The sequence below is a fragment of the Danaus plexippus genome, chromosome 11, assembly GCF_018135715.1.
Source record: "Danaus plexippus chromosome 11, MEX_DaPlex, whole genome shotgun sequence".
NCBI lineage: Eukaryota > Metazoa > Arthropoda > Insecta > Lepidoptera > Nymphalidae > Danaus > Danaus plexippus.
Genome location: NC_083544.1, coordinates 4,653,644 through 4,669,623, shown reverse-complemented (window position 1 = coordinate 4,669,623; position 15,980 = coordinate 4,653,644). Strand labels below are relative to the sequence as shown.

The 15,980-nt window shown below is 33.8% G+C and overlaps 2 protein-coding genes across 2 annotated transcripts; both read left to right on the top strand.

Annotated features, from left to right (window-relative positions):
• The first annotated feature begins 12 nt into the window (after positions 1-12).
• On the top strand, positions 13-1,263 carry LOC133319027 (mucin-2-like). The gene has a single exon (XM_061521909.1). It carries the CDS (start codon positions 13-15, stop codon positions 1,261-1,263), a length of 1,251 nt encoding a protein of 416 aa, XP_061377893.1.
• Positions 1,264-11,075: 9,812 nt separating this feature from the next.
• LOC116765775 (mucin-2-like) lies at positions 11,076-12,911 on the top strand. The gene has a single exon (XM_032655369.2). It carries the CDS (start codon positions 11,076-11,078, stop codon positions 12,909-12,911), a length of 1,836 nt encoding a protein of 611 aa, XP_032511260.2.
• Positions 12,912-15,980: the final 3,069 nt, after the last annotated feature.

Sequence of the window (15,980 nt, the reverse complement as noted above, 5' to 3'; positions counted from 1 at the left end):
TTTAACAGAAAAATGGTTCGTTTACAAATTTTACTACTAATTGTGTCATCTGTGCTAGCCACAGTCTATTCAATAGACAACGAAGATTTAAATGGCAAGGAAAATCTGAAGCCCGATGAAAAGCTAATCTCCAGTCTTCTACAAAGACGACGCCACCAAGCTCATCGTGAAGAAATCAAAGAACAAGATGTTGGAAGGTACTTCCGGAGACCACCTCCAAGGCAAACCTTATCATCAAAATTATCAATGAAAGTTGAAAATAAATATCAACACGTGCACCCGAACGTGAGACCGTCAGACAAACAAATCCACTCTAAACAAAACCATACCAATGCCGATGACCTTAGCGTGTCTTCAAAGCCGTCCATTAAAAATATATCTACGGAACGTGTTACCTTAAAAACTAAAAATTTAAGCAGAAGAATACCATTTGCAAGAAGATATCATCCTGCTGTTACTCAACCAATTACAACTTTTAACGATCATCACCAAGAAGAAGACAAGGTCGAAACTGAATCTACTTCAACAACTACTCCCACAAAGACAACTACAACAACAACATCAACTACACCGGAACCTGTGGTCCTTGATACAACTGAAAAGGAACAAATAAGAGAAGAATTTGTTGCGGATTCCCAAAATGTTGATACTTTACCCTTAAAAAAATTAAAAATTTCACAAGAGGCTGATGTAATGGCTGAAATCCAAAATTCTGAAAAATTGACTGAACCCAAAGTTACTACAACCACAAGTGAACCCATTTCTTCTACCAATAAGAAATTAGAAGAAACTGAATTCGTCCCAACTTCTATTGACCTTCCAAATATAATATCTCACAACCGAAGAAGACGACCACACTTTGCTAAAAAAGTACATATGCAACCTATCACGGAAACAGTGACAGTTAATGACAATCTGTCCACTTCCGCACCTACAGTATATGCCACTACTGAAACGGAACAAGAAAAGAAAACAATTCCTCCATCTCATGAGTCGGATTTACCGTCAATTGTAATAAAACCAAAATCACGTCGACGACTTTTGAACAGGGATTCACTGAATAGAGGGTCACAAAAATTTAGTTCGGAAGAGTTAAGAAAACAACAAATTGATACATCTCTAAATGAACCACATTCAACTTCAACACAAGGAATTCCCTCAACTCTGAAAATTGAAAAATCAGCATCACCTTTACCACTGACTTCACCAAAACCACCACCAGTACCCACATTATCACCTTGGTACGATGGTTTTGGTAAATAAATAATGAATAACTTATTACTTTAATAAAATATTTAGATTTATGTTATATAATTTATTTTCAAAAAATACCATTTCTCCTATTTTATAAATGTTAACTAGACAAAAGGGTCAAGGTCATTTTAATATATCGTATATTTGTACCCCTGATGATAAAAAAGGCAATTTATTTTGATTCATATGATCGTCAAAATCACCGTAACCCTGAAACATATAAATCAATTATCATTAATTACATCTTTCTTTGTGAAACCATTGAATGTAAAAAATGTTTTTGATACATTTTTTATGCACTTTTTAAAATTATCATCAAAATGAAAACTAATATATCCTACTTATATTTCATTTCTTACATACAATTATAACATAAATATTTTATGTCATATTTAATTATAATTGTGATGTAATAATAATTTAAAAAAGAATTTTACTTCACTCAATACTCAATAGTGAAATTGATATTAACATTGAAATGCTGTTATACATTTTCTAGCAAAATTTGAGAAGCTATTTTGTCCTCGTACTATTACAATATCAAATTATTCTATCTTATTTCTGTGGATTGCTCAGATAGAGTAGTAATTGATGGTCAATCGCATGCACCATTCTAGGGCTACCACCTATTGCAACTATCATATAACTTTTCCATTCCGTAACTTAAGAGGTTAATTATTTGATTGCTGAGATTTTAATGATTAACTAATCCATTAGTCAAACTATTAGAAATGTAATGGAAATAAAAAAGAAACTACTAAAGTATGAAATATATATTAATATACTTTATTTAGGATTCGGACAAAATCATTAAAAAATATATAATTGCTTCACAAAATCTACGGTTTCTAAATAACAAATCAAACTTTAACTGGAACAAACTTAAAACTTAAAATTATTATCTAAAATCAAAACACCTTAAACAGATTAAATTTGATCTGTAAAGACACTCACCAATCGCGTTGACATATACTTTTCCGTATTTTCCACAAAAGTGAACAAACAAAATGTCATAGTTTCAATGTCAATATTGTTTTTAAGGTTCGTTGCGAATTAAATCTGTATTACCAAAATCGGCCTAAACTGAAGGAGCGTCGTCTTCGTCGCGGTCCTCATTATAGCCAGTTGATAGTGAAGTCTGGACTGCAGCTGGATTGATATTAAGATTATTTTCATAACCCTACCATACTCACGGTTACGATGGTCTAACTAAGAACGTGTCCTACTTCTTGATAGTTATCTATACTGGGAATAAGTTAAACTCCTAGATCGACTTCTGTCCCGAGACCTACGATCCCTATCTTGTCGATGCGGCTTGTTGCGAGACTGATGTCGTCTACAAGTCGTATTCACACACAAGTAATAGTAAAAAACAAATTAAAATATATATGTCGGAGCGTCAGAATTAATTATGATTTTATTTCCATTTTATTTTACAAATTATTACGAATTAGCTGGCAACGTCAAGCAGTTAGCTTGAGTGAGGTCACCCCGGTGTTGGTTTTGACGTTGGACAACTGACAGAGAAAAAAGGAATGTCACCGACATTTTTGGAGTGGATGAACTCGCTGCGTTACCAACTAAATCTTGTTCCATCGTTCACTATGTCTGATAATGAGCTATCTTCTGATCCTCCGTTATCAGAAGTGGGATGTAACCGGAACGCTCCACGTGCTGCAAATACATCCAAAAGCGAAAAGTTATTGTTGTCACAGGAGCAGCAAAATAGAAACTTTCTGGCCATGATAGAGGCCGTGAAGCATTCGCGATCTCCGAACGAACTTCGTCTTCCTGATTTTGATCCGAACTGACACAATGTGGACGCACGTGCTTGGATTGCAACAGCGGACACGTGCATTACTGACGGATGTCAACATGGCGCCCCGTTAATGATTGCGTTGAGTCGTGCAATGAAAGGAGACGCATCCACATGGCTGTCGACTGTGTCATTTCCAGGGATGATTGAGAAAAATTCAAGGAGCTTTTCAATGCAAGGTACGCAAGTCCTGAGACTGTGGCACCTTACCTTATTAATATGGCTGGAAGCAGACCAAAAGAAAATGAATGTCTTGCTGCACATGGTGCTTCTTTGATGACCTTTACTATGTCAAGGTGGAAAAACTTGACGACAGAACAGATCGCGGTAGCTACAGTTCTGTCACATATTTCGCAGTTCGCGCCTCGTATTCAACGATTGTCCTGTACCACTGATATTGACAATACAAAATGACTGCAACAAGAGCTTACAGCGGTGTCGTTTGAAAAAGAAGAGCTCCACCTAACAGTGACGTGCCAGATTTTAAGAGGATTCGCCCAGCTACAAGCCATGCAAGCATCAAGTGCTTTCACTGTGGGAAAATGGGCTATAAGTCTACTCAGTCCTTCTCGACGAGAAATTTGAAGCCAAATGGAGACAATAACCGAACTCGCTTCAACAACTATAAGAAGCCTGCTGCAGAACACCTCTCCATTACTTGTTACTCCTGTCAAGGACAAGGCCACTACTCATCCGGCTGCCCGAAGCGGAGGAGCAAGAACGGAGGCAACGGTAGCAGCGGAGCTTCAACTATAGAGAAGCGGGTCGACCTGTGCAATATAGATGCGCCTTCTGGATTTATGTACCATAACGGCGGGCGTTTTCCATTTTATTTTGATTCGGGAGCCGAATGCTCTTTAATTAAAGAATCTGTGTCTAGCAAATTTAGTGGTAGAAGATTGAATAGTATTGTTAATATGATTGGCATAGGGCAAACATCTGTTAAATCGATGTTACAGATTTTGACTATTATTAGGATTGACGACATTACTTTAAAAATCCTATTCCATTTTTACCCGACTATTGCCTTCAATATGACATAATAGTCGGACTTGAAATATTATATCAAGGCCTAACTGTCCACATGACTCGTAACTGTTTGCGTGTAGAGAAAACTTGTATTATCGAATCGTGTAGTGTTAGCGAGAATGAACAACTTTAATTTTATTGATACCGATGTACCTTTAGAACATAGAGCAGAATTAATTGACATCTTGAAGTCTTTCGAAAAGTCGTTTAATACCGGGGTACCTATGACTCACGCCAACACCGACCCTATGACCATGAGGCTCATTGACCCCCACAAAACAGTAAGTCGTCGCCCTTATCGTTTAAGTTCTTAGAAGCGAAAAATTGTTAGGGAAAAAGTTAACCAAATATTATTCGTCCTAGTTTTTCACCTTTCGCCAGTATCCTTGGTCTCCTATTTTCGGCAGCTTGTTGCGGGATTCTCACAGACAATGGCACCGTTATACGCGTTGACTTCGAGTTCTAATAGTAAACTAGATTGGAAGTCTGAGCATGAGGTGGTAAGACAACAAATTATTTCCAAGCTACCACGGGAGCCGGTTCTTATGATCTACGATCCAGATCTTCAGATCGAGTTGCATACTGATGCAAGTGCGGTTGGATACGTTTCGGTGCTTATGCAGAAAAAGCAGTGAACTTGCAAAAGGCTGGATTTGACACCTCGAGTTCACAGATGGTGGGCATTTCTCCAGGACTTTGACTTTGATGTAATTCACGTTGATGGTAAGCGTATGGCACATGCGGACTTCATTTCACAAAATCCTCTTCCAGTCAAAGAAGCTCACACTCACCATTCACAGGTACAGTCAAAACAAATTCCTATTACTGAGTTCACTAGTAATTGGCTGTTAGCAGAACAACAGCGTGACGAAGAAATTAGTAAGTTGGTGAATGACCTTAAAGCTAAGAAGTTGCCTGACGATATTGCAAAGACTCACGAGTTCAGATCGGGTGTCTGGTATCGCAAAATACAGCGTCGGGGTAAGTCCCGTTTCTTACCTATGAGGTGGTCAGTCATTAATGGTGTGCATGAGGGATTGGTGCATTTGGGATGGGAGAAGACCTTAGAGAAAGTGTACGAACTTTACTGGTTCTATAAGATGACCAAGTACGTGAGAAAGTTTTGTGACAATTGCATCACATACAGAATTTCAAAGTCGCAATCTGGCAAAACACAGGCCAAGCTTCACTCCATCCCAAAGATAGCGATCCCTTGGCATACTTTACACATAGATGCCACTGGGAAGCTTAGCGAAAAAAGTGATAGTAAGGAGTAGGTTTTTGTAGTTATCGATGCTTTCACTAAGTTTGTTTTGCTCCACCATACCTTACACATCGATGCGACTAGTAGTATAAAAGCAGTTAAAGCTAGAATCTCTTTGTTTGGTGCGCCTACACGAATCGTTGCAGACCAGGGCAGATGCTTTGCCAGCAAAGATTTTAAAGAGTACTGCGATTCTGCTAACATTAAACTACACCTTATTGCCGCTGATAGTTCTCGGGCAAACGGGCAGGTCGAACGTACAATGAGCACTCTTAAGGGGATACTTACTGCCGCCGAGACTAGTAAACGGTCGTGGCAGGAAGCTTTGCCAGATGTACAACTAGCACTAAACTGTTCACAACACAGAGTCACGGGGTTAAGTCCTCTGGAATTGCTTATTGTCAAGGTTGTTAGGTCAGTAGACATTTTGTTAGCTAGTGATGTAGAGCCTGAAGTCGATCTGATTGTTGTACGAGATCAGACAATAGAGAACATAACTAGAAATGCCCAGTATGATAAGATACGGTTTGATGATAGACTCCGTAGGATGCCTGGACCAGACTATGACGACTATGACTCTGACGATGACTTTGCTGTGCTATCTACTAGTTCTTGTTAAAACTGTAAAATTAGCGATATGTTATAATGTCGGATGCTGGGATGGTTGTCCATGGCTTGTTCGGACTCCGTTCAGTTATCCAGGTATAATAACTTTATGTGAGGTTGTCCATGGCTTGTTCGGACGCCGAATTGAGTACCCGCGTATATTATAATCAAAAATGATGTTCATTATTTGATTATTAGTATTCTGAATCATAGTTTACTTAAGTTAAATTTGATTGCTAATTTATGGTTGTACTTTGGTTGTTGTAATAATTTTGCTTTATAAAAGAGGATTAGTTGTTTTCTGTTTGCCATAAAATAATTAAGACTATTCCGAGTTCTTTATTTGTGCCAGGTTGGCCGAGTGGAAATTTTTATCTACTGCAGAACCTTTTCTATTTTCAGGTACATCACACGAGGACGTGTGAGATGTCACGATGGCCGTGTCGGAGCGTCAGAATTAATTATTATTTTATTTCCATTTTATTTTACAAATTATAACGAATTAGCTGGCAACGTCAAGCAGTTAGCTTGAGTGAGGTCACCCCGGTGTTGGTTTTGACGTTGGACAACTGACAGAGAAAAAAGGAATGTCACCGACATTTTTGGAGTGGATGAACTCGCTGCGTTACCAACTAAATCTTGTTCCATCGTTCACTATGTCTGATAATGAGCTATCTTCTGATCCTCCGTTATATATATATTAATTTCATTTATTACTTTTTTTTATGCAATCAAACGTGTATTTCATAAAAATAAACTCGAACGTGTTTTTTATGAGGGCTACTCCACTTATGAATTTAGGATTAGGATAAAATCATTATAAAAATTATATATTTGTCTTACAAATCTACAGTTTTTATATAAGAAATCAAACCTTGACTGGAACAAATTTGTGTTCCCTAAATCTAGACTACATAAGTAAAAAAAATGTAAAGTATCTAAGTTACTTTTTAAACTTTAATTTGTATTTCGTTTGCTGAATCTCAGAAAAAATGCTCGACAAAATTGCCAAAATTTATAAGTAAACCGTGTTATATCTAGCAGAGATAAAATAAAATTGTAAATCATTTTCTTATTTTAAGTTACCCTGTTATATAATATTAATAAAGTATCCATTTCATGAAAATTACAATACTTATATTAACTTTTAAATACAATCTATCATAGTTTCCTAGTTGGAATTTTCAATAATACAATTATTAAGTTCAAATGAATCGGTAAATGAAGTCAAAATATATCTAGTTGAGAAAATATAAGGAAATTTGTAATAATAATTAAATATTCATCAACACAAAAATATTTACTACATTGCACTACCAAAGTTGATAATTGATACAAGACCATACTTTTGTACGGAGGCACCTCATGATAAAGATCTCCTTACCTTATAGAGTTATTACTACTACTTTGACATAAATGTATATAATTTTAAATATATATGTTAATAGAGTATTTTTCTTGAGTATAACGTAAAAATGGATACGAATTTATCATTATTGTATTCATTTTTAGTAGGAGAACAAATTTGTCAGTGTAACAACTATTCTTTTTTTTTATTTTTAAACTAATTTTTGAGTTTAACTTAAATTAAATCTTTTAACTTCAATAAAAATAAAAATTACTAAAAGGTTGTAAGAAACGATTACTACGTCATACTTAGCTAATGCAATTCCATTAAGCTAAGCAATTGCTTAACTGTTAATTAATTAATGTAATAACTACCCGAAAATTATGATATTAAGATAATTGTGATCGGCATTTAAGTTTGAATAAAAGCAACATTCTTCAAACACTTTCTAAGCAGTTAGTTTTGAAATTTCAGACTATTACAACATGTTTATAAAATTGTTTTAAACATACATATACTCGTATTTCTGACAGAAAAATGGTTCGTTTACAAATTCTACTACTAGTTGTATCATCTGTACTAACCACTGTCTATTCAATAGACAACGACGACTTAAATACAAAAGCTCCTTCGAAGTCCAATGCCAAGCTAATCTACAGTGTTATACAAAGAAGACGACACCAAGCTCCTCATGAAGAAATCAAAGACGAAGATGTTGGAAGGTACATCCAGAGACCACCTCAAACAACAACCGCACCCTCAATATTTTCAATGAAAGTTGAAAATACATATCAAAATGTTTACCCGAACGAAAGATCATCAGACAAGAAAATCTACCCTAAACGAAACCAAACGAATACCGATAACACTGGGGTGTCTTCAAAGCGCTCCATTATGAAAATGCCTATCAAACGAATTGCCAAGAGGACAAAAAATTTAAGCAGAAGAATATCATTTGCAAAACGATATCACCCTGCGGTGGCTGAACCAATTACAAGTTTTAACGATCACAACCTAGAAGAACAAAAAGTCGAAACTGAATCTATGTCTACAGCTACTTCGACCACTACAACTATAACAACAACGTCAACTACACCAGAAAGTGTGGTACTTGATACAATTGGAAAGGAACAAACAAGAAAAGAATCTGTTGCAGATTCCAAAAATTTGTTTTCTTTCCCCTCAAGAACCTTAGAAATTTCTGAAGACATAATGGCTTTAAACCAAAATTCTGAAGAATTGAGTGAACTTAAATTTATTACACAAACAAGCAAACCCATTTCCACTACAGTTAAGACATTGGAAGAAAGTGTTCCCACTTCTATTTATATTCCAAATATAATGTCTCAAACACGAAGACGACGACCACATTTTGCTAAAAAAGTACATATGCAACCTATCATGGAAACAGTGACAATTAATGACAATCTAGTATTGTCCACCTCCGCACCTACATTGTATGCCACTACAGAAATGAAACGAGGAAAGAAAACGATTTCTCCATCTCATGAGCCAGATTTACCATCTATTACCAAAACACCAAAATTACGTCGACGACTATTGAACAGGGATTCACTGAATAGAGGTTCACAAAAGTTTAGTTCAGAAGAGTTAAGAAGACAACAAACTGATACATCGCTAGATGAATCACATTCAACTTCATCTCAAGGAACTCTCTTTACGCTGAATAATGAAAAATCAACGTCACTTGTACCAATGACTTCACCAAAACCACCACCAGTACCCACATTATCTCCTTGGTACGATGGTTTTGGTAAATGAATAATGAATAACTATTTACTTTAATAAAATATTTAGATTTATTTCGTATATTTTCATTTTATTAAATAAAAAAACCTTTCACTCCTTTTTTATAAATGTACACTTGGCAATAGGGTCAAGCTTATTTTTAAAACTACAATATTTTTTACCCTTAACGATAAAATAATAGTATATAGTCCTTAACGTGTGATTGCCTACATTATCGTAAGCCGGAAACGCATAAATGAGTTATAATCTTACTTACCACGACCAATAAATGTAGTTTTTTTTTAATTATTAATCAAAATTAAATTATTAATCAAAATTTTTGATAAAATTTTTGAAAAAAAATTCACTTCTTTCGATACATAACTAAATTCGATTTTTTACAACGAAATGCTATTTAAAACGCTATCTCCCCTTCACCAGCATCACTTACACTGCTATCTGTGTCTTGCTCTAAGAGGGGACTGATTTCTGATACTGATTTGATTGCTAAGATTTAATTAATTAGCAAAATACAATTGATGATAAGATGACCTCACTTAAATAAAACTTTTTAGAGCTTTATGCTTGCTCGCGTTCTTAAAGTTTTCAAGAATACAATTATTAAGTTAACAATAATATTCCACAAACAAAGTTTTTTGAAAATGAAATAAATGATAAAAATCAACATAGTGTATTATTATAAAAAATATTTATAAATAGAACATAATCATTTAGAATGTCACTTTGAGAAATAAAAATCTTAAAAATAAAAGAAATATATTGTTATTATAAAAATGATAGTGAATTTATTAAATACTTTGGACTACTAAAGCTGTTTGTTAATACAAGACTATACTTTGTACCTCATGATGAAATTTTTTCTAATGTTAAAACTTATTACTAAGATACACATAATACATATGTATAATTATTCGGACCATAAATAAAAATCTTTTGTTGAAATTTTTAATTATTTTGAAATTTTGAACACGTATTTTTTTATAAAAAAGGGAGCGAACGAGCAGACGGCCTATCTTATGGGAAGTAGTTACCATAACCCATGAATGTCTGCAAACCTACACTTTTGTGAAAAAGAAGTGAAAACTTCAGCCAAAGTATAAAAAGATACAATCTCAGATAGTGTTGTGGAATCTCTCAGAAATTCACTTTTTAATAATATACCGTGGACCTTCCACCAACACTCTGCACGTGTTCGCAAAGCACGAACTACCCAACCCTAGCTCAATGCAAATATTATGGACTTTATAGGAATTGAAGACGGGCCGTAATCTAACCTAGACTTCAAACCTTTAATTCAAATTATGGTCATTATTAGAGGACATGTCCTGCTCTAAACGACACGATGACAGTCGTCGATAGTCTCTTAAAAAAACTTTGGAGCAAAAAGTCGAGAAATTTCCTTGGGAAACAGTGAAAACATCTTAGATTATAATAAGATTAAAGGCCTCTACAAAAGCCGAAAGTGGTCATCCCAAGAGGATTTTTTTATTTTTTACTAAACCTTTGATAAATATAGGCATAAAAATGTAATAATTGCGATACTGCATAAAAGTTCATTTTCACAAGCTATACAATATAAAAAAGATATGTTAATAAAGTCTTTTTTAAGTTAAAGTTTTAGTATAACGCAAAAGTAAAGGGGCAATTATCATTATTATATTTCTTTTAAAATTAAAAATAATGTTTCAATGGCATTACTGGCATTTCCGAGTTTAAAGATTAAAGAAAGCATTTATTTAAACCAAATTATTTAAACTACAAAAAGGTTGCAAGAAAAATATATTTAGTCATATTTAGCTAATGAAATTCCATTAAGCATAAGCAATTCCATTACCCAAAAATTATAATATTAGGATAATTATGATTTGCAATTAAGATTGAATAAAAAGCACTATCTTTAAGTACTTAGCTAGCAGTTAGTTTTGAAACAGCCAGAGAAACAGAGCATGTTTCTAAAATTGTTTTAAACATACATTTTCGACATAAAAATGACTCGCCTACAAATTCTACTATTACTTGTATCAGCTGTACTAGCGACTGTCCATTCAATAGACAAAGAAGATTTAAATACAAAAGCTCCTCCGAAGTCCGCTGCCAAGCTAATCTACAGTGTTATACAAAGAAAACGACCCCATGTTCCTGATGAAGAAATCAAAGACGAAGATGTTGGGAGGTACTTCCAGAGACCACCTAGGACAACAACAGTACCATCAATATTTTCAATGAAAGTTGAAAATACAAATCAACACGTGTACCCAAACGTGACATCATTAGACGGACAAATCTACCCCAAACTAAACCAAACGAATGCTGAAGATACTGGTGTGTCCTCAAGGACGTCCATTATAAAAATACCTACGGAACGAATTGCCTTGAGAACAAAAAATTTAAGCAGAAGAATATCATTTCCAAAACGATATGCTCCTGCTGTGGCTCAACCACGTACAAATTTCAACGATCACCACCTAGAAGAACCAAAAGTCGAAACTGAATCTACGTCAACAACCACTTCCACAAAGACAACTACAACAACAACGTCAACTACCCCGGAACCTGTGGTCCTTGATACAACTGAAAAGGAACAAATAAGAGAAGAATCTGTTACAGATACCAAAAATTTTCATTCCTTCCCTTCAAGAACATTAGAAATTTCTCAAGATATAATGGCTGAAAACCAAATTTCTGAAGAGTTGAGTGCTATACAAAGGAAACGAACCCAAGTTCCTCATGAAGAAATCCAAGACAAAGATGTTAGAAGGTACTTCCGGAGACTACCTCGGACAACAACCGTACCATCAATATTTCCAATGAAAGTTGAAAATACATATCAACACGTGTACCCGAACGTGAGACCGTCAGACAAACAAATCCACTCTAAACAAAACCATACGAATGCCGATGACCCTCTTGTGTCTTCAAAGCCGTCCATTAAAACTATATCTACAGAACCTGTTACCTTAAAAACTAAAAAATTAAGCAGAAGAATACCATTTGCAAGAAGATATCATCCTACTGTTGCTCAACCAATTACAACCTTTAACGATCATCACCAAGAAGAAGACAAGGTCGAAACTGAATCTACATCAACAACTACTCTCACAAAGACAACTACAACAACAACATCAACTACACCGGAACCTGTGGTCCTTGATACAACTGAAAAGGAACAAATAAGAGAAGAATTTGTTGCAGATTCCCAAAATGTTGATACTTTCCCCTTAAAGAAATTAAAAATTTCACAAGAGGCTGATGTAATGGCTGAAATCCAAAATTCTGAAAAGTTGACTGAACCCAAAGTTACTACAACCACAAGTGAACCCATTTCTTCTACCAATAAGAAATTAGAAGAAACTGAATTTGTCCCAACTTCTATTGACCTTCCAAATATAATATCTCACAACCGAAGAAGACGACCACACTTTGCTAAAAAAGTACATATGCAACCTATCACGGAAACAGTGACAGTTAATGACAATCTGTCCACTTCCGCACCTACAGTATATGCCACTACTGAAACGGAACAAGAAAAGAAAACAATTCCTCCATCTCCTGAGTCGGATTTACCGTCAATTATAATAAAACCAAAATCACGTCGACGACTTTTGAACAGGGATTCAATGAATAGAAGGTCACAAAAATTTAGTTTGGAAGAGTTAAGAAGACAACAAACTGATACATCTCTAAATGAACCACATTCAACTTCAACACAAGGAATTCCCTCAACTCTGAATATTGAAAAATCAGCATCACCTTTACCAATGACTTCACCAAAACCACCACCAGTACCCACATTATCACCTTGGTACGATGGTTTTGGTAAATAAATAATGAATAACTATTTACTTTAATAAAATATTAATTTACAACCCCATACAAAAAAAATACTTCTTTTTTAAACATATAAACTTGACAGTAGGGTTACGCTTATTTATGAAAATACGATATTTTTGTTACCCCTGATGGTATAAGAAGAGTATTCAGTCTGTATCGTGTAATTTTGTAACCCTCAAACGTATAAATTGGTTATAATGATATCTTTATTCGTGCGGCCAGTGAACGCAAGTTTTTAAAACATTTTTTTTTTTATTACAATTAATTTTTTTTATTAAGTAAAATCAAACCTTCTATATTTTAATAATTATTTATTATTTTAATATTCATTTATTAAACTATAACGTAATATTTAATTTGTAATGTTGGAAATTCTGGGTATTTTTGACGACAATTCAAAAAAGAATTACACTTCACTCGACACGTAACTGATTTCGGTTTTAACACCGGTATACTGTTTTTTAATAAAATATTCGCAAAGTATTAATACTTTCACAATATTCTATCAATCCACCTTGTTTCCGTATATGCTCAGAGATGGTTTTGTCTTATGGTCAATAACGTTCATCATTCTTCCTAGAATGTGGTCCTCCACAACCCATTTTACTTATTATACAACTCTCCCGTTCCAGAATGACATCAATAACAACAATTCTAAATGTATTAAATAGGAAATTCGACAAAAAATTTATGATGTTTTATACTAAGAATTCGATTAACTATATTGTTAAATGTTATAATTTCTTAAAATGAATTGGAATTAATCTGTATTACTTATAAAAATTAAAATTTAATTAATACTATCTTATTTCTAATTGATGTATTATGTATAAATTTACGTATACATTTTTATATTTTTACCTGTAATGAAGAGGAAGAATAAAGGGTTTTTTTGTTTTTATTTTTATGTTTATTTTAATCCATTAGTCAAACTATAAAAAATATAATGAAAATAAAAAGAAAACTACTATAGTATGAAATATATATTAAAATACTATATAACTAAAAACAAATTCCAAGTATTTTAGGTTTATTTTTTTTAACTTTAATTTGAATTTTGTTTGTTGAATCTTTGTAAGTTACTCGACAAAATAACCAAAACGTATAAGTAACTACACATAAAACTACACATTTGCAAGAAAACGGATTCCATTTGTAACGATGTCGTATGGAGGATAGTCAATGTTTGTAAATACTTCTGCCCAATCAATTCAATCATGTTTTTCGAACAATTTAAATGTTTATATATTACGTGTTTCAAAATTTACCGATGTAGTATCGCAACTTGCTATTGCATATAAGGATAAAGTATGAGCTTAACATTTTGGATATGAAGTCAGACTTTGTGATGAATATTTTTTCGATTGATCTTGAGCTTTCCTAGGGTTCAAAAAGTAAATATTTTTTTTAATTTGGAGTCCATGCAGCCAATAATATCAAAAAATCAACATCTTCGACAACAACGACAGTTGTATTTAGAATTTTCCATTATTCTGTCGCTTTTTCTATTTTAATACATTATCAATAACGGCCTGTTTTCTTGGAATACCAGCAACTGTTAATTTTTAACCTGCATTAAAAGGAAGCGATAATTTTGTGAGTATTTGTAAGAAATTGTTGTTGGTTTATTGCAATTTTCATGGATCGGTCAAAAACGATAAGTATCCACAGCTGAAGGTATCTTATAGTCCGAAGGCGTTGTTCTGCACTTTTAATACTTTTTCTAAGATTAGTACAACCATCAAATACAGTCATACTGTTATAACCAAAATATTTTTGTAAGTACTGAATATATTTTTCAAAAATCATATGAAAGGTTTCATTTCTATCTCACACTACACGGTGCAATAGAAACCCGCCATCGCTAAAGTAGATAAGAGTTGTGTTATCAATTTCAAAGTTTTAACATTCAAAACAATTATAAAGAGGTGACATCACAATTTTACGCATTTCCATTTCAACAAAAAATAGATACTGGGTAAGGAACTAATTCATAACAGGAAGTGACAGTATAGTCCTTCATTTTAGAATACCCATTCAATTTATACAAATTTTATAGTGTAAGTGACACAAAACTAATAGTTTGCTATCGAATGCCCGATGACGTGTACAGGCTGCATATTATGTAAAACATGAATTTTCTATTCATTCAAACGGTGATAACTCACTTATGGTGAGTCGTAAGAGAAAAAGTGACTGGGTGGGTGACATTATTGTAGAAAATTTTATGAAACTTTTGTTACACCTATTTTGACAATAATACGTATCTTTGATGGATTCATTTATTTTTAGAAATCATTTAATTCAAATAAAATATTAAATTACTAATAATATTAAGGTTGCAAGAAAATCGTATTAAGTCATATTTAGCTAATTCAAATCCATTAAGTATAAGCAATTAAATTACCCAAACTTATGATATTAGGATAATTATGATTTGCTATTAAGTTTGAATAAAAGCAACAGTCTTCAAACACTTACTAAGCAGTTAGTTTTGAAACATCCAGACTATTATAACATGTTTATAAAACTGTTTTAAACATACATATATTTTTGACAGAAAAATGGTTCGTTTACAAATTCTACTACTAGTTTTGGCATCTGTACTGACCACGGTCTATTCAATAGATACCGAAGATTTAAATACAAAACCTCCTTCAAAGTCCGATGCTAAGCTAGTCTACAGTGTTATACAAAGAAGACGACACCAAGCTCCTCGTGAAGAAATCAAGGACGAAGATGTTGGAAGGTACATCCGGAGACCACCTCAAACAACAACCGCACCATCAATATTGTCAAGGAAAGTTAAAAATACATATCAAGATGTGTACCCAAACGAAAGATCATCAATCAAACAAATCTACCCTAAACGAAACCCTGGTGTGTCCATTATAAAAATACCCCCGGAACGAATTGCTATGAGAACAAGAAATTTAAGCAGAAGAATACCATTTGCAAAACGATATCATCCTGCTCTGGCTCAACCAATTACAAGTTTCAACGTTCACCACCTAGAAGAAAAAGACGATACTGAATCTACGTCTACAACTACTTCGACAACT

Coding starts and splice junctions, on each gene's coding strand:
- LOC133319027 (XM_061521909.1), top strand. CDS start 13: ATGGTTCGTTTACAAATTTTACTACTAATTGTGTCATCTGTGCTAGCC.
- LOC116765775 (XM_032655369.2), top strand. CDS start 11,076: ATGACTCGCCTACAAATTCTACTATTACTTGTATCAGCTGTACTAGCG.